At 43.0% G+C, this 22,640-nt stretch overlaps 1 protein-coding gene across 5 annotated transcripts; it reads right to left on the bottom strand.

Moving 5' to 3' along the window:
- Nucleotides 1–1,048: 1,048 nt before the first annotated feature.
- Nucleotides 1,049–22,398, bottom strand: LOC148044042 (perilipin-3-like). Of its 5 annotated transcripts, none has more exons than XM_087722464.1 (8): nucleotides 22,267–22,398; nucleotides 20,828–20,913; nucleotides 19,494–19,689; nucleotides 12,872–12,954; nucleotides 10,148–10,412; nucleotides 7,001–7,230; nucleotides 2,183–2,279; nucleotides 1,465–1,605 (listed from the first exon to the last, which is right to left on the bottom strand). In XM_087722464.1, exons 2-7 carry the CDS (start codon nucleotides 20,894–20,896, stop codon nucleotides 2,208–2,210), a joined length of 915 nt encoding a protein of 304 aa, XP_087578590.1. In that variant the 5' UTR covers nucleotides 20,897–20,913; nucleotides 22,267–22,398; the 3' UTR covers nucleotides 1,465–1,605; nucleotides 2,183–2,207. The 5 variants fall into 5 exon arrangements, 3 of the variants coding, with proteins under 3 accessions (XP_087578588.1, XP_087578589.1, XP_087578590.1); XR_015697645.1 differs by lacking the exon at nucleotides 2,183–2,279 and adding an exon at nucleotides 2,886–3,021 and having other exon boundaries at nucleotides 1,474–1,605; XR_015697646.1 differs by lacking the exon at nucleotides 1,465–1,605 and adding an exon at nucleotides 2,886–3,021.
- Nucleotides 22,399–22,640: the final 242 nt, after the last annotated feature.

Below are 22,640 nucleotides of genomic sequence, written 5' to 3'. Positions count from 1 at the left end.
TGACAACTTAATGATATTCATTTTAGAGTAGGAATGGAAGAGAGTGAAAATTCTTGCCCGAGACAGTGGGAATAGACAGGAGTCACAAGATTACAAACCAAGAAATGGTGTGATGAAAATGGTTGTCAGCTAAGAAGTAGAAAATAAAAAAAGGCTACCTGGAAGCTATCCATGGATGTTGTGACCTCTACATATGTTAAACATAAATGTAAAACTTGCTAGGTTTTAACAACCTGCAGGAATCAGGAAGAGATTTGGCACCACTGACTTTTTCTATTGGATTGATAAAATCCCAGTTTCCTCTTTTGAATTAAATGTGACTGTATTAGACCCAGCTGGCAGTTTGTGTTTGCCTATGGAGGGACTGAAATTAACATTAATCATTGTCCTTTCCAGTTCCTTCTTGCACCTTATTTTATTACTATTTAGGATTAAATCTAGGATTTACTCCCCCTAGAATCTGGTTCCAAAATTGAACTCTTCTAAGCAGTGGTGGGATTCAAATTTTTTTACTACCGGTTCTGTGGGCATGGCATGGTGGGCGTGGTGTGCCTTGGTGGGCATGGGAGGGAAAGGATACTGCAAAATCCCCATTCCCTCCCCACTCCTGGGGGAAGGATACTATTAAAATCTCCATTTCCAACCCACTCTAGGAAAAGGATACTGCAAAATCCCCATCCCATTAACCTGCTTTCCAGCTATGTTCTCCTGTGCAGGGCAACAGAAGAAGTCCTAGCCGATCAGCTGGGACTTGGGAGGCAGAGAATAGGTAGGGACGGGGCCAGCCAGAGGTGGTATTTGCCGGTTCTCCGAACTACTCAAAGTTTACGCTACCGGTTCTCGAGAACTGGTCAGAACCTGCTGAATACCACCTCTGCTTCTAAGGAACAATCATTGTTGGTATTGTTGGACCCTCCAACTTTACAATAATTTGAGGACTTTGAGATTCTGGTACTGTTCGGCTTTCCCTTTCCATCTCTCGCCCAGTAGGTTGCATGGGACCCAGAGATGGCCGAGAAGAATAAGGAAAACACCCACAAACGTGTCAGATAGTCAATTTCCTATTTTACTGTAAGCTTGCAGTTGCCCTGGGATTTTTGGTTAAGAGCCAACCCCTTCATATGTCCAAACCTCTGCATCTCCCTTTTATTTCCCCCCACGGATGACCAGATGCAGGGTTCAAGTGGCCGCAGCTATTGAAGAAGTCCCACTTCCAGCCAGTCCAAGGAGACTGTCCTTCGAGGCCTGCACCCTCTGAATGGCCTTCAAAGCTTTTGCTGTGCTGTCGGTGGAGGTCCTACATTTGCAGTGATTTGCAAAGAAACAGAAGGGAAGCGTCTGCACGATATAGTTCAAAACAGTGTTGAGGTTTTCCTCCTCAGACATTTTCTCCCAGACACGGGCAAAGATTTTCCAGCAGAGCTCCTGAAGGCAAGTGAGAGCCGACAGGACCAACTTGAGGTCTTCTAGGATGTAACAAGCTTGGGGGACGCTCTCATTAAATTTGGCCGACAATTCTTCAACAGTAAAGATGAGGATCAGATAGACCGTCCTCACAGGAAGTGTTATGGTGTAATACAAGGCTATTAGCCAACCTTTCCAGTCCTGGAGGGGAAAGAAAAAAAAATACACCGGGGATTATTAGAATTGGAAATGTCTTCTAGTTAAACCAGGGGTGTCCAAACTTGGGAACTTTAAGACTTGTGGACTTCAACTCCCAGAATTCCCCAGCTAGGAATTCTGGGAGTTGAAGTCTACAAGTCTTAAAGTTCCCAAGTTTCGACACCCCTGCGTTAAACCATTGTTCCATTGCTGTTCTTTAAAGCGGGAGTCTCCAACCTAGGAAACTTTAAGACTTGTGGACTTCAACTCCCAGAATTCCTCAGCCAGCGAAGGGGGCTTCCCGGAATGTCAGCCATGACTCATCTGGACAAACCAGGCATTTTCATCACTCAGCTATGGCCTCTGTTGATAGATAGATTTCAATGTGACTTATATTGTGACACGATTGTTGGGGTTTTTTCCCACTACAGGTGGAAATAAATTTATTTAACAACAATTCAAAGTTAGCACGAGGCTAAAAAAAAAAGCAACTTAGGGCCAGTCCTTGAAGTTACGACCGTCACATTGCTCCCTGTGGTCATGTGATCGTGGTTTGGGCCCTTAGTAACAAGCTCTTTACTTGTGAGGGTTGAAGCATCCTGCAGTTAAGCGATCATGATTTCGTAGTGGCTTCCAATGAATAAAATCAATAGGGGAAGCTGGATTTGCTTTAATGCCTGCAGTAAAAATAATAAAATTAGGACCAGTAATACGAATGGTGATTTACTTTAATGACTGTATTGCTTAATGATTGAAATCAGGGTCCAATTGTGGTGGTAGCATTAGAAATAGCAACAGCACTTAGACTTATATATCGCTTCATAGTGCTTTACATCCCTCTCTAAGTGGTTTACAGAGTCAGCCTATTGCCCCCAACAATCTGGGTCCTCATTTTACCAACCTCAGAAGGATGGAAGGCTGAGTCAACCTTGAGCCTGGTGAGGATCGAACTGCTGGCAGTTGGCAGAATTAGCTTGCAATGCTGCATTCTAACCACCGTGCCACCATGACACTACTTTTTAAGTTGAGAAATACCTGTAGTTCTTATGCCTTTAACAATAGCTTGATGTATGCTAATAATTACCTTATGTTACAACCTGACAGATAATTTAACCCCCCAGGGTTAATTTAATTCCCCAGGACTTCTTCAGCAAAAGTTAATGATGACAAACCCAATCCTCTCAGTTTAACTGGGGATCTTTAACCGCCCTAGTAAGGGGTTTCTCTTAAGCCCAGTTCTAGGGGAAAAAAAATAGAAAGGAAGCTACTTTCGATCTTCCTACCTGTAGCGAACAATTCAAAACTGAAATTATTCTTGAAACACAAGGGGGCGCTGTGCAATCATGCAGTTTTGCATAGGGGCAGGCTTTCGGAAGAAGAGCACTTATCTGCCTTTTCTGAACCAATGAAGCCAAATCTCTAGATGTTTTTCAAAAAGGGAGTTATTGGGAAAAGTAAAACAAGAGTAGCCAATAATCGTTCACACAACATTCCAAATAAAATCAATTCAGGCAGGCAAATGACACGACTCAACGCCTAAGGCACACAAAACGCTGTTCCCTCCCCACCAAAGGTGGTTCCTATTTTTTTCTACTTGCATTTTTAAATGCTTTCGAACTGCTAGCTTGGCGGAAGCTGGGACAAGTCACGGGAGCTCACTCTGTTACGCGGCGCTAGGGATTCGAACTGCCGGCTTTTCTGATCGACAAGCTCAGCGTCTTAGCCACTGAGCCACCACGTCCCTACAAAATAGTATTTAATGCAATATTTTTTAAAAAATGCAAATGTTTTTTCTTGCCGACCACCAGTGGTCCATGGACCATCAGTTGGTAACTGCTGATTCAGAGCACAAGATATGGGCTTAATGGATTTCTACAGTCCTGAAGGGCAACGCTTGAGCCCACGGTTATGGACCTGAGCAAAGGCTCTTTAGAAAAGTGGGTAAATGGGATTAATAGCAGCTTCAGCCTTTAGAACAGGGGTGTCAAACTCGCGATGTCATGGCAGCGTCGTGTGATGTATCGCAACTTCCTCCCCCTTTGCTAAACCGGGTGTGGGGGCATGGCCAGCCAGTTTGACGGCCCTGCTTTAGAAGATGGTTCTCTATTGTTGAGGCAACTACTTTCCTTGGGTGCGTTCCAGCTAACCCTGGCTGCAAGGAATACTTCAAGGCCTGACACGAACTGGTTGTATCTTTTTCCCTGCGATCCTGCAGAACCAGCTGCGACTCTGGCCTTCCACGAGGTTCCTGTACTTTATATAATAACTCCCTTGACTATTCTGGTTGCACATAGGTCGACAAATTTATCATGTCAGAAGTTGCTCGACAGAGGCTATTACTCAAATCTATTTTAAGCAGCCGTGAATGGAGGCAAATATATTTGCTCATGGAAAACCGGTCATTTTTTCAAAATTAAAGAGCTGTGGGAAAGGAGAGAAATACTGTCCTGGGTCTACGGACTTGCTCCTTGTAAGGGCGTTCATAGCTCAATGGTGATGGACTTCTGTTGAATGCAGGGGTGGGCTTCAAAAACTGCAGCAACGGGACCGCTGACCCGTTGCAGGGTGGGTGTGGCTCTGCACCATGGTGGTGGTGGTGGTGGCGGGTTTGCACTCCGAGTCTCCGGAGGCTTTCCTCGAGCCTCTGGGAGGGTGAAAAATGGCCTCCCCTGGTATCCGGAGGCCTTCCGGATCCTGGAAACAGGCTTGTTTCTGGAGTTCTGGGACTTCCGGTAGGCCCGTTTTTTGCCCTCCCCATGCTCCGGAGGCTTTCCTTGAGCTTCCAGGAGGGTGAAAACTGCTTCCCCCGGGCTCTGGAGGCCAGAAACAGGCCTGTTTCCAGACTTCCAGAACCTCTGGTAGGCCCGTTCCCCCCCTCCCCGAGCCTCTGCGCGGGCCCTGCACTTACCTGGTATAATGAACAGGCCGCGTGGAGACTCCTGGGAGGGGAGGGGTGGGAGGGGCAGGCATTTGGGGGTTTGCCAAACTGGGCAGAATCTTAGCTAGAGGATCGCTCAAACCCCCAGTAGCCCACCTCTGTATATCATAGGTGGGCAATTAATTTTTTTAAGGGGCTCCCTGAGAAACGGAGACTCTTGAGGAGGGCTGAACCAATGTAATCTGATTTGATGTCCCCAAACATTATCACTTCAACATCTCGGGCAGCTCCAGGCAAGGGGCAGACACTACACAGGTGCAGAAATGCTCTTTCTCTCCCCATCCTCCCCCAGGCACCAGCCAACTGAAGGAATCAACTCGGCACGCTTATTTACATTTGATTGCTAATTTCCAATTCACATAGGCTGCATAGATCCAAGATTTCAAAACGAATTAATTTTGTCAAAAACATTTGAGCAATCTTCTATAATTTGACCCTTTCTGGAATGGAGCACCCAACCTGTGAATTAGGGATCCTGGAAGTTGTAATTTCATATTCATAGGGCACCAGGTTTGGGAAAGCATTTATTCTTTAAAAATAAACAAGCCGTAGAATCAACTTATTCTGATTTCTAGGTTCTTGAGCAAGTCCAAATTATTATTTTTCTCAGAGTGATTTTTCTTTTTTTAAAATCTTTTCATTTAAAAACAAAACATGCACCTGGGCACCTGGTAGGGATTGGTGTTAGTTAAAATGGGGCAAAAGAAGCAAGAATAAAAGCCAACAATTTTGGTCTTGGTTTTTTTTTTGGGGGGGGGGGAATTGATGTCATTGCTATATATAAGATTGGATCCAGATAATGTTCAACCTGGCTATAAAAAACCCACTATGCTCCTCCAAGATTAGCCTTATTCTGATTTAAAGCAGTGACCGATATCATGCAACATGTTAAGAGAAGAGATGAGTTCCCACATCACTGAGTTGCAAACTACCAATGCTAGTTACCCTAATGCAATATTTCTTAACTTTGGTCACTGGCTGGGGAATTCTGGTAGTTGAAATCCATACATCTTTAAGAGGCCAAGGTTAGGAAATACTGCATTAATCTATTATGTTGTGTAAATTGATCTATACTCCATCTCTCACCCTTTCTGGGAACAGCCCAATGGACTCATTGAAGGGCAACTACCACACATTGAGCTAATCATGAATATGTATGGGTGAGACGTCTCTCTCATAAATGTGCACAAATGTATAATGGAAGTAATCCAATAATTATTTCAATTTTGTTCAAGATTTTTAAATATATATATATATTCTGGGATATCGAGGGTCCCAAAAATCAAGATGGCTGTCAGCTGTCACCTCACTCTTGTCCTTCACAACCAATTGAGTATCCTCTGCCCTGAACTCAAGTGTGGGTTGGAGGGAAGAAGGGGATGCTTCAAGGTAATGAAACTTCACTGTACCTCTCTGAGAGTGATGGGCTTCAAGGACAATCCATTGGAAACGGAATGCAGATGCATACCAAAACTACACCTGAAGTGATCGTTCTGAAAGCATTGTGTTTGAATTTGATTGGACATGGGGGAGAGCTGTCACGTGAGGCGATTAAGGGAGGAAAAAGTTAGACTTGGGGATTTCTGGCACGTGATTCTCAGTTCTGCCTATGAATTACTGTAATTCACTTGACTTCTAGTAAACTATATCTTTATCAAATGGAGTTGAACAGTATTCTTACTCAGAGGTTCTGTTGTGGCCCACCAGCAGCCAGTGGAGCTGGCAGCAGATTCAGGAAATGAGGAGGTTGGGGAGGAACATGGGCAAGTTCTGGAGTCTGGGAAAGGCTCTGATGAGGACTCTGTGTCGGAGACAGAGAGGGGTCCAGAGCCATAAGCCAGTTATCAGCTGCCTTCAGAGTCAGACATCAGTGAGGCAGATGAACAGCTGGAGCCTGTTCCCAGTATGCACTTGTGCAAAGATGAAGGGAACAGCTAAAGAACAGGGGTGGACTTGGGAGTAAGGCTACAGGTGGACGATGAATGGCCCCTCCCAGAAGAAATAAAAGAGGAGTGAAAGGGGAGTGGAGTTTGCAGGAGACAATTAGTTCGCTTAATTGGTTCGTGATTCTCCGAGACTCCTTGCCAAGTTTTGCAGATATCGGCCTGGCAACTCTCCAAGCCAGATAAGGTCTGTGATTGTAAATCCTCCCTTGAAAGACTTTGCTGGATGTGAATGATCAGAATTCACACTAAATTAATAAAAAGGGGTTTTGCCGGGACAAGGAGTTTGCTTCAGGCTCTTGGGAAGCCTAGGTCAGACAGGTTCAAGCTGAGGCAGCTCTAACGATGGTTTCTTTGAACGTGCAGGACTGGATGCCATTTTGGATTTTTTTTGACACCCCCCCCCCTTTCCCTCATAGATGCAGTAATAGGTGCAGAAATATATTAAATAAATATGGAGGTCAGTGTTTTCTTCCAAGGACAGTCAAAGAAAGAATGGAGAGCTACGAAGACTTACCGAAAAGGTGTTTTCAAGGACTGTTTGGAGACTCTCGTTAGCATTCCTCAGATGGCACCGGGATTGCTGGGATATATAGCGTTGGAATTTATTCAAGAGAGAAAGCACACAGGCCAAATAGCCATTGCACTTGATCTGTGTCTGCACTTCCTGCACAGGATCCATCCCTGTCCCTTGAGAACATGTTTTCAGATCCACTGAAAGGAGGAAGGCAGTGTAAATAACAGGCTCTAAAAGCAAGAGGAAAGGATACAGGTAGTCCTCGACTTAGAACTATTCATTTAGTGACCGTTCAAAGTTACAACAGCACTGAAAAAAAGTTTTTCACACTTACAAACCAGGGGTGGGTTGCTGCCGGTTTGCTTCACGCGCGCTGCGTGTGTGTGCGCACAGTTGCCTATAAATTGCATGTGCAGAACATGAAAAAAAATGACTGAAAAACAAGCCGGCAATGGCAGCAATGACCAAGGAACCGGTTCAGGGGCGTGGCCAGCCTGTCACCCCTACCGGTTCAATGACCCAGTCCTAATTTCCACTACCGGTTCGCTCGAATCGGTGCGAAGCGGTAGCAACCCACCTCTGTTACAAACCATTGGGGTCACATGATCAAAATTTGGGTGCTTGGCAACTTGCATACGACAGGTTGAAACATCCTGGGGTTCTGCGATCACCATTTCTAACCTTCCCAAACTGGCTTCCAACAAGCAAAGTCAATGGAGAAAGGCAGATTTACTTAACGACTACATGATTCCTTTAAGAACTGCAATGAATTGCTGAACAACTCTGGCCAAAAAGGGCCAAAACATGGGGCAAAACTCACTTAACAACTGCCTAGTGTAGCAACAGAAATTTTAGGCACAGTTTTGTTTGTAAGTCGAAGACTACCTCTTTAGCAAGAACTTTACAAAACTCTTCTCACCTAAAATGAAGAGTTTTGTTGGACTCCTTTGTTAGAAGATATGCCCATGTCTTTGGATGGCATTTTATTTATTGTTGCCACTTTGTGCCCCCTGTGTCCAAGCAGGTGTGGCAGATATTGGTGTTCACAAATATCATCACATCACAGACTGATCACATTTGAGATAGGGCAAGGCAGGCCTTTTTCCTTTCCAATTTCGTTCTCACATATGCTCGATTGCCCCAGGGTAGGTTATTATTATTATTATCTACACAACAATGTGAAATCATCGCTGCCAGTTCTTTAGTCATTGTTGGCCTTCATTTGATTAGATCCCACAGATTAGGCCTCCTCCGAATTCCATCCGCCGGCCAGTGTCGACTGGCGACTACCCGGAGGAGAGCCTTCTCTGTGGCTGCTCCAACCCTCTGGAACGAACTCCCCGTGGAGATTCGAACCCTCACCACCCTCCAGGCCTTCCGCAAAGACCTTAAAACCTGGCTGTTCCGACAGGCCTGGGGCTAAAGAGCTGTTGCCCCTGTCTTGAATGGTATGACTGTTGTGTGTTTTAAATTATGCATTGTTATGCTTTGTTTTTTTTTAATTTTTTGTCTGTATCCCCCTTCCCTGGTTTGAGTTGTGAGCCACCCTGAGTCCCCTTCGGGGGGAAAGGGCGGCATATAAATATAATAAACAAACAAACAAACAAACAAATTTGCACTGAGTTCTCCTGAAGAACCTGGGATGTTGTAATCTATCAGTGTAGTATCAGTACAGATCCAAACAGTGTAGCTTTCTGTAACTGTTCAAATGTTGTCAATGTGTGGATTTTCTACTCGCTTTCCCTGAAAATAAGACCTCCCTTGATAATAAGCCCAATCAGGCTTTTGAGCACATGCGCCAAAATAAACCCTCCCCAAAAAATAAGCCCTCCCCAAAAATATTGCAACACAGCAGCAGACATGAGGTGACCACACTCGCTGCCTCAAAAATAGTAAGACCTCCCTGAAAATAAGGCCAAGCGCTTATTTCGGGCTCAAAAGAAAATAAGACCCTGTCTTATTTTTGGGAGAACACAGTATTATTATTATTATTATTAATTACATGTATATGCTGCCCAACTCCTAGAGATGCTTGGAAGGTATATGAAAAGAATGAACATAATACAAATGAAGGCAAATATTTGTGTCCCAGGAAAATGTTACAAGATTCAAACTGGGTTGGTCACCGGGACAGAGGCACTACGGGCCAGACCTTTGCTGTTTCCAGGGTGGCCACGCGGGTCAGATCTAAGCATCCCACAGGCTGGATCCAGCCCTCGGGCTTTGAGTTTGACACCCCTGCTCTAAAGAGTCAAAAGATTCTACAGCAAGCGTCCCACCTCTGAAGATCTTGTCCTACCTAGCCTGTAATCAAAATTCTCTTCCTGTGGTGCTTCCTTATTTGCCCAAATCGTTAACATCCAGAACCATTCCCAGGTATATATGCCATGTTTTTCAGACTATATGGCACACCAGAGTATCAGACACACCAAGATTTTGAAGAGGTAATGAAAAAAAAATTAAATAACCTTTTTTTAAAAAGTTATTGCACTCTGCAGGCCTCCCAAACCCCTTGCATGGCTCCCTTTTTTTGTGAAAAAACAGGGCATTCAGAGAGTTTGAGAGACCTGCAAAGTGCTCCTGGGGTTTGGGGGAGCAAAAACAAGCAAAAAACATCCCATTGTTGCCCTCTCCAGCCCCCAGAGCATTTTGCAGGCCTCCCAAACCCTCTGCATCTCCATTTTTTTGTGAAAGGGGGTATGTGTGGTTCAGGAGGCCAAAAATGCTGTATTCAGTGTATAAGACGCACCCATATTTTCACCCTCTTTTTTGGGGGGAAAAGGTGCATCTTTATATCCCCAAAAATACTGTATATACTCTGTGTGTGTGTGTGTGTGTGTGTGTGTGTGTGTGTGTGTGTGTGTGTATTTAGTGTCACAACCCCTGGTATGCCCAAATATGGGAGAAAGCACACTGCTTCCTTTCTGTCTATCGGCTCGTCACAAGAGACCATCACGACAGAAAGCCATTAGCTCAAATCCCAGTAAGGGTATGGCTAGCTGATGAGAGCTAAATAGCTTGAAATAGATCTATAATAGTCTCCCTTTATTTATTTATTTATCAGCACAAATGCAACATATATGTGTGTGTGTGTGTGTGTGTGTGTGTGTGTGTGTGTGTGTGTGTGTGTTTCTACAGGGCACTTACTGAGGTCTTCATCACTGATGAGAAGGTAGTGATCTATAAATGCATGGGACCGGCCCAGCACGGTTTCCATACTGTTCTTGGCCATCTTTCCCATTCTTGTTCCCATCACCACCGTCATGCTGCTGCTCACTAGGGAGGCCGTGGTTTTCACACTCGTCTGAACCACATCTTTGGTCATGCCGACCATCCCTGACAACTTGCGAGTCACTGCGTTCTTGGCATTAGTGACTTTAGAAGTCATCAGTTCTTTTGTACCAGACACGACCTGTCGGAGACAGAAGAGAGGTCATTTTGGATTAAGCCATGGGTGTCAAACCCGCGGCGTCACGTTGCCGTCACGTGACGTATCGCGACGTTTTTCCCTTCGTGGAGCTGGGGTGGGCGTGGCCTTTGTGTGACGCATCCAGCCCTGGGCCACCAATTTAACACCCCTGGATTAAGCTGTCTTTCTCACATCAGGAGGTAGGACTTGCATTTAAGTGTGATTTACAGAATGACATTCGCTTTGATTCTTTTTAAAACTTTACAGCTCCAATTCCCAGGATAAATGAAGACAACATGGTGGCTGTGATTTTGATCTTTTTTAAAGCCTTCTTCTATGGATGCCGTTGGTCCATTTTTCTTTTTGTGCAGCAAAGCGGGGAGATAAAGCTGCACAGAAGATTCAATTTTAGAACCTGTAGGTTAATATTCCAAGTTGAGAGCAGATACCCCAATTTTTATTTATTTCAAATCCCCATCCCCTTCTATACAAAATATAAAAGGGGGGAATTGGTTTTCTTTACAATTGGTTACCTTCAGGGGTGGGTTGCTCCCGGTTCCAGTTACATAATTGCCGGTTCAGTGCGTGCAAAAATTTTGTGCATGCATGTTAGCTTCACTTGTGCGCACACGCATTTGCACAAAAATAGGTCTGCGCATGTGCAGAATGTTAAAAAAAGGGGGGGAATAAATTTTTGCAATTACAATTGTTTTGCGCATGCGCAGAACCAAAGATCAAAATGGTGGCCCCGTAGGAGAACCAGTTCAGGGGTATGGCAGGCTTGGGTCACTGCCGGTTCCAGTGACCTAGGCCACCAAATCACTACCAGTTCAGCCAAACTGGTCTGAACTGGTAAGAACCCACCTCTGGTTACTTTCTCTCTGACCCTCTTAAAAAAATATCTTTGAAGCTTTTTTTTTTAATATTTCAAGAGATTTTTTTTAATGTTTCTTCTGCATGCCCCCCAAAAGTTTACTGTAAATTAGTAAGGTAGACAGACAGACATTGTAAAGCTTGTGCCAGTTATTATCTTAGCCAGCCTACTTCCTGAGTGAAGAAAGCTGAGCTACGTAGGCAATAATATTTTTCTTTAAAAGCAGGCAGGTAACAAAGAAAGTGTGTAGCTCAGCAAAGCATAGAATCGCTTCTACTATGCCTCTGCTGTTTCTGGTTCATGCAACGATTCTGGCTGTAATTTGCTCTGAGCAAATAAAGGAGCTGAAACTGTAAATAATCTCTGTTGAACTAGTGTGAAATACTAGGCTTTGCCTACTGTTATTTGAAATGGTCTTTATAGAAACATAAGACCTTATCTAAAGTAGCCTTCCATACCTTTGTGCTTTCCAAAGTAGAGCACACCTGGAAGACACAGGCATCTGACTGTGGAAGGTTAATCAAATGTCTCATTCATTCATTCATTCATTCATTCATTCATTCATTCATTCATTCATTCATTCATTCATTCATTCACATACATATCAGTACATACATACCAGTACATACATATCGGTACATACATACATACATACATACATACATATCACTACATACATACAAACATACATACACACCATGTTTCCCTGGAAGTAAGACAGGGTCTTATTTTCTTTTGACCCCCCTAAATAAGCACTTGGCCTTATTTTTTGGGAGGTCTTATTATTTTTGAGGTGCAAGAAGCAGCGAGTGTGGTCACCTCATGGCTGGTGCTGTGTTGCAATATTTTCAAGGAGGGCTTATTTTTGGGGAGGGCTTATTTTAGTGCATGCACTCAAAAGCCCGATTGGGCTTATCATCTGGGGAGGTCTTATTTTCAGGGAAACAGGGTACCGATACATACATACATACATACATACATACATACATACATACATACATACATACATACATACATAGGAATGGGCTGCTATGGGTGCGCCTGGGTTTGGGAGAACCCGTAGCTAATGTTATGGCCGGTTTGGAGAACCTCCAAATCCCACCACTAGCTGGCCCCGCCCACCACTCCCTGTCTCTACCACCATTCCCCTCTCAGGAGTCTCCACAGGGCCCATTTTGGATGCGAAGTAAGTGCAGGGCCTGCAGGGAGGCTTGGGGAAGGGGAAAATCAGGCCTCCCAAGAGGCCTCCGGAGCCCGGGGGAGGCAGTTTTGGTCCTCCCAGAGGCTCGTGGAAAGCCTCCGGAGCCTGGGGAATGTGACCCCCCCCCCGCCATGGTGCAGGAGGCTGACTAGGCCACACCCACCATGGCCACGCCCACCCAGCAACCGCGCAGAGAACCCATTGCTGAAATTTTTGAAGCCCACCCCTGTACATACATGGTACTTATGTACCACCTGATTCCAAAATAACTCTGACAGATCACTCTGCATGGCATACTAAAACAAGGATTGGGCCAAGATTGATAGATGCTTTCTTCCTTCATACTAAGATATTTTCAGGGTTTTTTTAAAAGCTAAAAAACGCTACCTGGTCAGCCCTTTGTTGCAGAATTGGCACCTTCTGTTCCACTGTATCTAGGCCACGGCATACATACTTGTTTGCTATTGAAACTAATGAAAGACAAGGAAAAGATAGGGATTTGCTGTCACTTTTAGTCTCATCACAATATTTAGGATTTGGGATTTTTATGGCTTAGGAACAAAATCATAAGCCAGCTTCATACATTATTTACAATCGCTATTTTGCAAAATATAAGAATTGAGTTCGCACTACGCAAAGTCACAAAGTGGCTTGTTTGAATGTATTCTGTCTCCTCGTGGGAATTCAGCCATTGGTTGAAAGAAGCCACACCTACAAAAGTTTTGTTACAAACCCATAAGAATAACATTTAAGCACAGTGGTGGGATCCTGCCGGTTTAACAACTGTGTGTGCGTGTGCAGTTTTGAGAAAACTTCACAACTTTGAGCATTCACAACTTCTGGAGGCAAGTTGTTCCACTGATTAATTGTTCTGATTGTCAGGGAATTTCTCCTTAGTTCTAAGTTGCTTCTCTCCTTGATTAGTTTCCACCCATTGCTTCTTGTTCTACCCTCAGGTGCTTTGGAGAATAGGTTGACTCCCTCTTCTTTGTGGCAACCCCTGAGATATTGGAACACTGCTATTATGTCTTCCCTAGTCAGAGGTGGGTTCCTACCAGTTCACACCTATTCGGTAGAACCAGTTCGTCAAATCTACTGAACCGGTTAGAAGAGTTTCCACCAGTGGTCCCGGAAAGCAGGCCACACCTACAGAAGAGGTTCCAAATTTTTTTGAAACCCACCACTGTCCCTAGTCCTTCTTTTCATTAAACTAGACATACCCAGGTCCTGCAACCGTTCCTCGTATGTTTTAGCCTCCAGTCCCCTAATCACATTTGTTGATCTTCTCTGCACTCTTTCTAGAGTCTCCACATCTTTTCTACATCGTGGCAACCAAAATTGGATGCAAGTATTCCATGTGTGGCCTTACCAAGGCCTTATCAAGTGGTATTAACACTTCACGTGAAGAGGGATTAGAAATAAGCAAAATCCAAATGTTTTCTACCTTGTTTTTGAATTTGTTTATTATTTGTAAAGTTGAAATGTCTGACTAGGGTTATTACCTCTCTAAGATAGCTATTTCCTAACACACTGCTAGATCTTTAAGAGGACCACTTTAATTTGCACTTTAACATGAAGGTTAGAATACAATTATCCTTCCGAACGGCATACTGAGATACACTTTATGATACAATTGTCTGCTACAGAATGGCATACAAAATAGTATATTATCACAAGTTGTTTACAGAGATGGTTGCACAGAGAACATGGCAGAAGGGGAAGCAGATATTCTAAATGTTGTCTAAAACAATTGAGATGGATGTTGAAACAGATTTAAGACTGAATGCTCCGAAAACATCATGTTTTATGTGATAAAGACTCAAAGCAGTTCTTCAGTCAATCACAGGATGGAGTATTTTCATTGGGTCACAGCCTTGAGGCCACATTGCCAAGAGGAAAAGTTTTTGAAAAGTGTGCATTGGGTGAGGGATTCAAAAATTAAATCAATTATTAGTACTTTTAATTGCATCCTTCATAAAACAGTTATATAAGAAAGAGGGACCAAGCACGAAGCCTTACGAAAGATTTTTCTGTGCAAATGTAAACATCTTGAAGTTTTTGGTTTCACCATGTAAGAAAGTTCCCATTTAAAGAAAAAAAGTTGGAAGGAAAATATTGTAATTCTGCTGAAAAAAATGTATACTAATTATGAGTTCTTACTCTCTTTAATAAAGCAATTGACTTAATAAATATATGTAGCGAAACTCTAAAAAAAAAGATGAAGAATCTCTTTCTGCATTCCTGGTATCCTTTATAACTTGATTGCCTGGCTTCTGATTTGAAGTTGCAAATCTTAAAAATTGCCAGTTGATTCTACTTAATCCAGAACTAAATTCTCTGCATAAATGCCAAAGGAGCTTAACTGATTACCATGTTGAAAGCAAGATCTTTCGACAAAGAAGGATTTGTGGTTGAATTGTTCGGTAACGGTTTTATATTGTGAATTTGAACTAAAGCAAAGATAGGCATCGAAAGATTAAAATGTTCCAAGTTTCATTTCAATCTTGGCCATAAGGGGTATTTGACACTTGTACATGCGTGTTCAAAAGAACAGGAATGGGCTCAAAATAGCTATGGCAAGCTTTCAAGAACCATCGATGCCTCAATTCTCTGAGTAATGGGTTCCTGGAAAATCTGAGGTTTGCACAGGATGAGTACTTAAGGGGATGTAAGAAATTCTGCCTCATTCCATTTTTTTTACTGAGCTTAAAAGAAAGAGAAGACTCTGACTATTATAAAATTTGGAGTAGACTGTATAAGTGGCTAGAGAATAGAAGCCAAAACAAGAAATAAAAGTTTTAAAAACTATTGATTGTACTATGAAGAAAAATGTATATATGTAATATTTGATTATGTGTACTATACTATTACACTATAATTATTACATTACCATTCGAATTGTTAAAAACTATGAGAAGGCAATAACTGAAAAGTAAACTACAAAAGTAGAATATACATGCTGTTACAGGAAGCTGTAAAATTATATTATATGGTTATGTTGTTTGTTTGTGGTTTTATCTATTTTGTATTTGTTTTTGTATTTTCTCTTGTTTTTTTTTCTTTTTCTTTGTCCTTTTTTTTTGCTTGTGGTTTTTAAACTTGAAAATGTTCAACAAAAACTATTTTTTAAAAAAGAAGAAATTCTGTCTCGTTCCATTTTCTTAGTGAGCCAGCTATTGTTTTCTTGAGAGCCGAGGTGGCGCAGTGGTTAAATGCAGCACTGCAGGCTACTTCAGCTGACTGCAGTTCTGCAGTTCGGCTGTTCAAATCTCACCGGCTCAGGGTTGACTCAGCCTTCCATCCTTCCGAGGTGGGTAAAATGAGGACCCGGATTGTTGTTGGGGGCAATATGCTGACTCTGTAAACCGCTTAGAGAGGGCTGAAAGTCTAACTGCTATTGCTATTGCTGTTGTTGCTAGAGGAAGTTTACACAATAAATCATATTGTAGAGCTACTACACTGTTGCCTTGAAAATGATTTGGGAGATGGGCTTTAGAGCTCACGCAAATGCAGAACCTCTGTGGGGTTCATTAAAGCAGCCCAGTGTTTTGTAATCTTCTATGCAGATATGAAGAATACAGGTAGTCCTCTGTTTACAACAGTTCACTTAAGGACCATCAAAGTTACAACGGCACTGGGGGAAAAAGTGACTTATGACCATTTTTCACAGTTACAATCTTTGTAGCGCCGCCATGATTAAGATTCAGATACTTGGCAGCCGGTTCATGCTTATGACTATTCCTGTTTCCCAAGGTCATGTGATTGCCTTTTGCAACTTTTTGACAAGCAAAGTCAGTGGGAAAGCCAGAATGGTTACTAACTCATCACCTGCAGCGGCACACTGAATGCCTGTGGCAAGAAAGTTCCTAAAATGGGTCAAACTCACTTAACAAATGTCTCACTTAACAACAGAAACTTTGGGATCCATTGTGGTCATAAGTGGAGGATTACCTGTAATCAGTGGTTGGATTCAAATAATCTAACAACTGGTTCTCTGCCCTAATGATTTCTTCTGACAACCAGTTCACCAAACTGCTTAGAAAGTTACCAACCGGTTCTCCTGAAGTGGTGCGAACTGGCTGAATCCCACCACTGCCTGTAATGCTGTGGCTTTAAAGAATCCACTTAACTCTTAATCTAGGCACTTCTTTTTTAGACTTACATGGATGCCAGAAAAGAAGTTTAGTTTCTTTAATATAGCCATTTTTAAAGTATGCACAACTCTATCAGTTCCCTTTGAGGAAACATTGTATTGGAATAATAGTTCCCCACATGATGTACCGTATTTTTGGAGTATAAGACACACCTTTTTCCCTCAAAAAAGAGGGTGAAAATCTGGGTCCATCTTATACACTGAATTCAGCCTTTTTGGCCTCCTGAAACCCCACCCCCTTTGCAAAAATGGCCATGCAAAAACTTTAGGAGTCTTCCAGAGTGCTCCTGGGAGCTGGGGAGGGCAAAAACGAGCAAAAAATGGGCCTTTTTTTTGCTCATTTTTGCCCCCCTCCCTAGCCCCCAGGAGCAATCTGGAAGCCCCCAAAGGCTATGCATGCCCTTTATTTGACAAAAAACAGGCCCATTTTGGTGAAAAATAGGAGATCTGCAGAGTGCAAAAACTTTTGTTTAAATTTGTGTCTTCAAAATCTTGGTGCATCTTATACTCCGGTGCATCTTATACTCCGAAAAATAAGATATATTCAGAAGAAAAAATCCCAAGTTTATAGATAATGCTAACAACCATGTTTGAATATGGAAAAGGAATCTTTAGGTTGATTTGTAAATTATTGGGTAGTGAGGCATACAAAGTTTGTTTCCTTGCTCCTTCCTACAGCCTTACATAAGGGACAATGGAACACATAACGAGAACTGCTCCCAGCTGTTCTACAAAGCTTCAGTTCCAAGACTTTCATGTTTCAGCTAGAAGATATAAGGGATGGACTTGGCATCTTATTTGGGGAGGGGCTCTACTGCTGTGGCTCCCATCTTATGGAATATCCTTCGCCCTGGAGTGAGGATGGTTTTTCTCTTCTACATTTTTGAAGGTCCCTCAAGACCTGGTTGTGCCACAAGGACTGGAGACCAGAGGTGGTATTCAGCAGGTTCTGACCAGTTCTGGAGAACCGGTAGTGGAAATTTTGAGTAGTCCAGAGAACCGGTAAATACCACCTCTGACTGGCTCTGCCCCCATCTATTCTCTGCCTCCCGAGTCCCATCTGATTGGGAGGGGATGGGTATTTTATAGTATCCTTCCCTTAGAGTGGAGAGGGAATGGAGATTTTACAGTATCCTTCCCGTGCCACGCCCACCAAGCCATGCCCACAGAACCAGTAGTAAAAAAAAATGAATTCCACCACTGCTGGAGACCCAGTGGGACTGGTGAAATATTGAGATGACTCCAGTGTAATAAATACCTACTTTTTGCCTATTTATTTTAACTTTTTTTTTACCTTTTGTCTTTTATAATCTTTATGGTTTTAATGATTATTGTTTTTCGCTTTGTGGTTCACTGCCTAGAATCCCTTGTTGATGAGATGGGCAGCCACAGAAAAATAAATACTCAAAAGAAGCAATTTTTGCTCTCTTCTGTGACTGTCCAGAAGACACAGCTGGATATTACTGTCAGCCTCTGCTTCGCTACTTGCTTTCGGCTGCCATTGAAACGGGGAGGGGGAGGCATGGTATTTGGGTGGGGAAGTATTCAGTACAGGAGTGATTGTTAAAAGGGAGTTGTTCTCACCATCTACTGCGCATGTGGCAGAGAGAGGGGTTGCCGCCAAGGCCAACTGTCCGGCATACCAACCTGATGATGCTTTTCGAAGATGTCTCCCACATGACACCTGAGGGATGTGCGGATTGGACTATGGGATGGGGTTACCAGGGGGAGGGAGTTGGGTGACATATTGATATCTATGATTACGCGCGCTTTTGCCTCAGATCTTGCTTTGCTTAACTGCTATCTACTCATAACCAGTAAAAGTACTCTTAATTCTGCAAAATGGAGTTGAGTGGTTTCTTTCTTGGTTACTGAGGGAGGCTGCCCTGACAATTACAGTCTGAACTCTACCTGCAACTCTTCTTACCTTCTGTAGATATTTTTGTAAAAGAAGGCTAGGATGGTTGCCATTCAGAAGCAACATTTTGGTGATTTATGCCACCAGTTTTTTCTTAAAACAAAATAGCAGGAGGAGGACACTTTCTTCACTCAAAGCTTCAAGGCAGGATGCCTGGAAATTTACCGTATATACTCGAGTATAGGCCGGCCCGAATATAAGCCGAGGCACCTAATTTTACCACAAAAAACTGGAAAAGTTATTGACTCGAGTATAAGCCTAGGGTGGGAAATGCAGCAGCTACCGGTAAATTTCAAAAATAAAAATAGATACCAATAATGTTTTTGAATATTTATTTCAAAGAAAAACAGTAAACTAGCTCTGGGCCATCGTTATGTGGCTGCTTGCCATAACAAGGAGGAGGTGGGACATCGTTGCAGAGCGGCAGGAGGGGGAGGAAGGGGAATCGTAAGACAGCCCTGCATTACATTAGAACGTCAGGAGGGGGGATGGTGCGGTGCGCGCTGCGCGGCAAACTGACACAGAGGGAGGGGAAACTCACAGGGGCACCGGGCCATTCACGAGCGTCACCCAGCGGCATGGCCCCGCCCCTTTTTCTCCTCCATTTCGGGCAAATTTTTCACTGACTCGAGTATAAGCCGAGGCGGCTTTTTTCAGCCCAAAAAGTGGGCTGAAAAACTCGGCTTATACTTGAGTATATACGGTATCAAACATATATTTTTTTTGGTACATCAGTTAAATCTACTGGCAGTTTTATGATATTTCAGGGTGTCTACATCTTATAATCACTCCATATGCAGGGAGGGGTGTTTGACTTTTATGAGAAATCATTGGCTGACCTGACGAAAAACGATTCTTTCCCATTCTTCAATCAATTCCAAAGCACTGCATTTCACGCCCAATAGAAAGGCCAAATTTTCTGGGATAATTTTACTCACGTTGAGGTTCAAAACTGGTCAAAAGCGGTTGTGCCCGGCTAACAGCAGCACCTGTGAGAGTCTTCACACCTTTCTCTGCCCCATCACACACTGTCTGAAGGTAGGAGTTTTTCCGCTTAATGGAGGTGTAGTTTGAAGAAACCAAGTCACAGACAGAGCAGACCAAGGGCAGACTGCTGACTCTCTTCAAGATATTCTGATATTGAAAACCAAGAGAGACCACATCACTGATTGATTAAGAAGCAAATGTTGACAAATGGAATAAAAGACATGGCATTTTCCTTATTGGGGCATCGGTGGTTAAGATGCTGGGCTTGTTGGCTGGAAAGCTGGTGGCCCAGGTTAGAGACCTGAGTGTCCTGTGAAGGAGTGAGCTCCCATCCTTGTTCCAGGTTCTGCCAACCTCGCAATTCGAAAACATGCAAATGCAAGTAGATAAATAGGTACCACTCCGGTGGGAAGCTAATAGTGCTCCATGACGTCACATGACCATGGAAATGTCTTTGGACAGCACGGGCTAAATGGGGCCTTGAAATAGAGATGAGCATCGCCCCCTATAGTCAGCAATGAGTAGTGGAGCAAAATCTGCAAAGACTCTTTTACCTTTTAACCACTTCCATTATTACCTTAAATTCCTCATCTGCAGGAATTATATTTAGTCTTTAAGGAATAAATGTCTAGCTACTGAACATTTGTTTCCATAGAAAAAATAACAGATCCAGAATGTGGGCCTGTGTAACTGACCAAAACAGACATAGAAGTGATATATTCTGGGATATTTTTTTAATGCAAAAACCACATTTATTTCCTCTAGATTGGTCCCAAGTCAGTCTTCTGAGAAATTAAAAATTATCCCGTATTTAACACACATAGTGTTTTGGGGCACGGGCTTGTGGGGAAATAAATAAAGTAAAATCATTATAATATGATATGCATTAATTTCACATCATAGAAATTGCTTCTAAATCTCTGATAATCTTTCCTTCATTTGTTTTTTTTTAAAAAGGTGGAGCTCCTATGAAACGCACTGAGTGATTAAAAAAAACCAGTAAAGTCTGCATAGCTTCAATCAGTTTTTTGTTGAAAACCTGCCATAGCTCCCTATAATTTTTTAAAAAGAAAATGTAGGTGTGAGCTCTATTCTTCCAGCACCCTTTCTTTCTTGACATTTTTTCTTAAACCTCTTTGCAACACATGATAACAATATGAATGAAATGAAAGAAGATTTCAGGCCAAACTTCCCTTCCTTGGACTATGTTGGAAACGTCTCACATCTCAAAAAAAGACAAAACAAAAAGAAAATATAACTTCTGCCCTTGACAAGAAAGAGCTACCTCCTCTTCAAGGCTTTCGTCAGAGGTCTCCGAAGACATGGTACTTTGGTCTGGTTTCATGGAAGACATGGTGGGTTCTCGGGCCACTAGAAAGGAAGACAAAGTGTTATCTAAAATGAGAAGGATCATATAATAGCAGTCAATTGGGTTCAGAGGCAGAAGACAAATGTCACTTTCTCAGTCTAATGATGAAAAATCTATCCATACATTTTTTCACTCAAACTATGAAACCTACTGGCTAACTTTGAGCTGTCTGCTACAACTCATCCTGAACCAACTTAGGGGGCTGCTCTGAACAGACAATGGGGAAAAGATGAGAAAACAAAATACATCGCATTGAGTCTCCTGCAGGAATAGTAAAACATAAATGTAGCAAAGTAATCAATAAGGGGGAAAAATATTCCAATCGCTATGCCTTTTCGTTTATGGAATTTCTTCCGTAGTTGAAAATAAAACATTTATGGAAACTGCTGGAGGCATTGTAGTTTCCTTCCTCTTCTGAATATTTGGAAGTCTGATGGGGCTTTTTAGAAAAATATCCTCTAAGTCAGCCATCCCCACCACCTTTTGGGATTAGGGACTGGTTCTGTGGAAAACAATTGAGAGAGGGAGAGAGGGAGAGAGGGAGAGGGAGTGTGAGTATGATGGCAGTGGTGGTTACACATCAGAGGTGGGATTCACTTACTTTCTCTACTGGTTCGCAAATGTGAGCACACGCCTTGTCTGTGCATGTGCACCTCCTTCTGCACATGTGCAGTGCTCGCGCATGACATTGGGATGGGGAGGCGGAGTCTCCCACAATTGCTGCTACCAGTTCACTCAAACCAGACAAAACCGGCTGAATCCCACCTCTGTTTCCCATGCTACCTAGATCCTGCCCATGCATAGATGAAGCTTTGCTGGCTTCTGTGGCCCAGTTCCTAATGCGCCATGGCCCGGCACTGGTCTATGGCTTGGGGGTTGAGGATGGGGACCTCTGCTCTGAGTCACCCTTTGTAGAAGAGAAGAGAAGGCAGAGGTGGGGGACAAAGTTAAATGGATTGATATCAGGTGCAAGAATCATGAAGCTGCAGCATAGAAGATCTATTCCAGCTTATACACAAGACTCTGGTCAACTAAGGTTTAACACTGCATTGGTGCCAGATAAGGGCTTGGGCCTGGAGTGCTTGTGGGAACTCAAGGACTCTACATTGAGAATGCCTCTTTCCAGCTCTGCCCAGCTCTGCCTTGCTCCTACACCCTTTTTGATGTTAGTGAGTTTGCTTCCCAAGGAGGTGAGAGCCCCAGAAATCCATTTCAGTTTCCCACAGTGGGAACTCAACAATGCTCCAGAACCAGCAATGTTTAAACTCAACGATGAATCTCTATATTCCCCAGTCTAGAACAGGGAGAACTTTGAATTACTCCAATAACTTTAACCATCACACTTAACAACTCACAGTGTTAACATTTTGGAATGCTTCCGATTGGCGAGGGCTTTATTGGCTCTCAGGATGATACGTCCCGTGACATGTTTCCAAACTTTATCCCCAGAGTATACTAGGCTGGGTTGAAGCAATACAATACTATTTGGTCATGTCACTAACCAGTGTCAGGTGGGGAAAACCACCAATAGGATAAGCTATGGAATTTTCATTGTTTCTTCAGTATGATAAGCACTCATGCAGGGCATCTTTTCAACCAATCAGACGGCATATGTAAATTGATATCATTATGATTTCTTCTCCCATTGGTTTTCATCAGAAGTTCACTCTATAATCTCATGTCCATTATTTGGGAAATGAATCTCTGTGTGAATCCAATGGAGCTTACT

The sequence above is a fragment of the Thamnophis sirtalis genome, unplaced genomic scaffold (genome assembly GCF_051295495.1).
Source record: "Thamnophis sirtalis isolate CommonGarterSnake01/CBP01778 unplaced genomic scaffold, rThaSir2_p1.2 scaffold_9, whole genome shotgun sequence".
In the NCBI taxonomy this organism is placed as follows: domain Eukaryota; kingdom Metazoa; phylum Chordata; class Lepidosauria; order Squamata; family Natricidae; genus Thamnophis; species Thamnophis sirtalis.
Note: the sequence above shows the minus strand (reverse complement) of the source record. Positions and strands in the feature narration are given on the sequence as shown.

Bases quoted from the DNA above. Each gene is read 5' to 3' on its own strand.
- LOC148044042 (XM_087722462.1), bottom strand. From the start codon at position 20,896: ATGTCTTCCATGAAACCAGACCAAAGTACCATGTCTTCGGAGACCTCT. The intron at 10,413-12,871 runs GTAGCGTTTTTT...TGTCTCCGACAG, and splicing joins TGCAACAAAGGGCTGACCAG to GTCGTGTCTGGTACAAAAGA. The intron at 1,606-7,000 runs GTAAGTCTTCGT...TTTCCCCTCCAG, and splicing joins TCCTTGAAAACACCTTTTCG to GACTGGAAAGGTTGGCTAAT.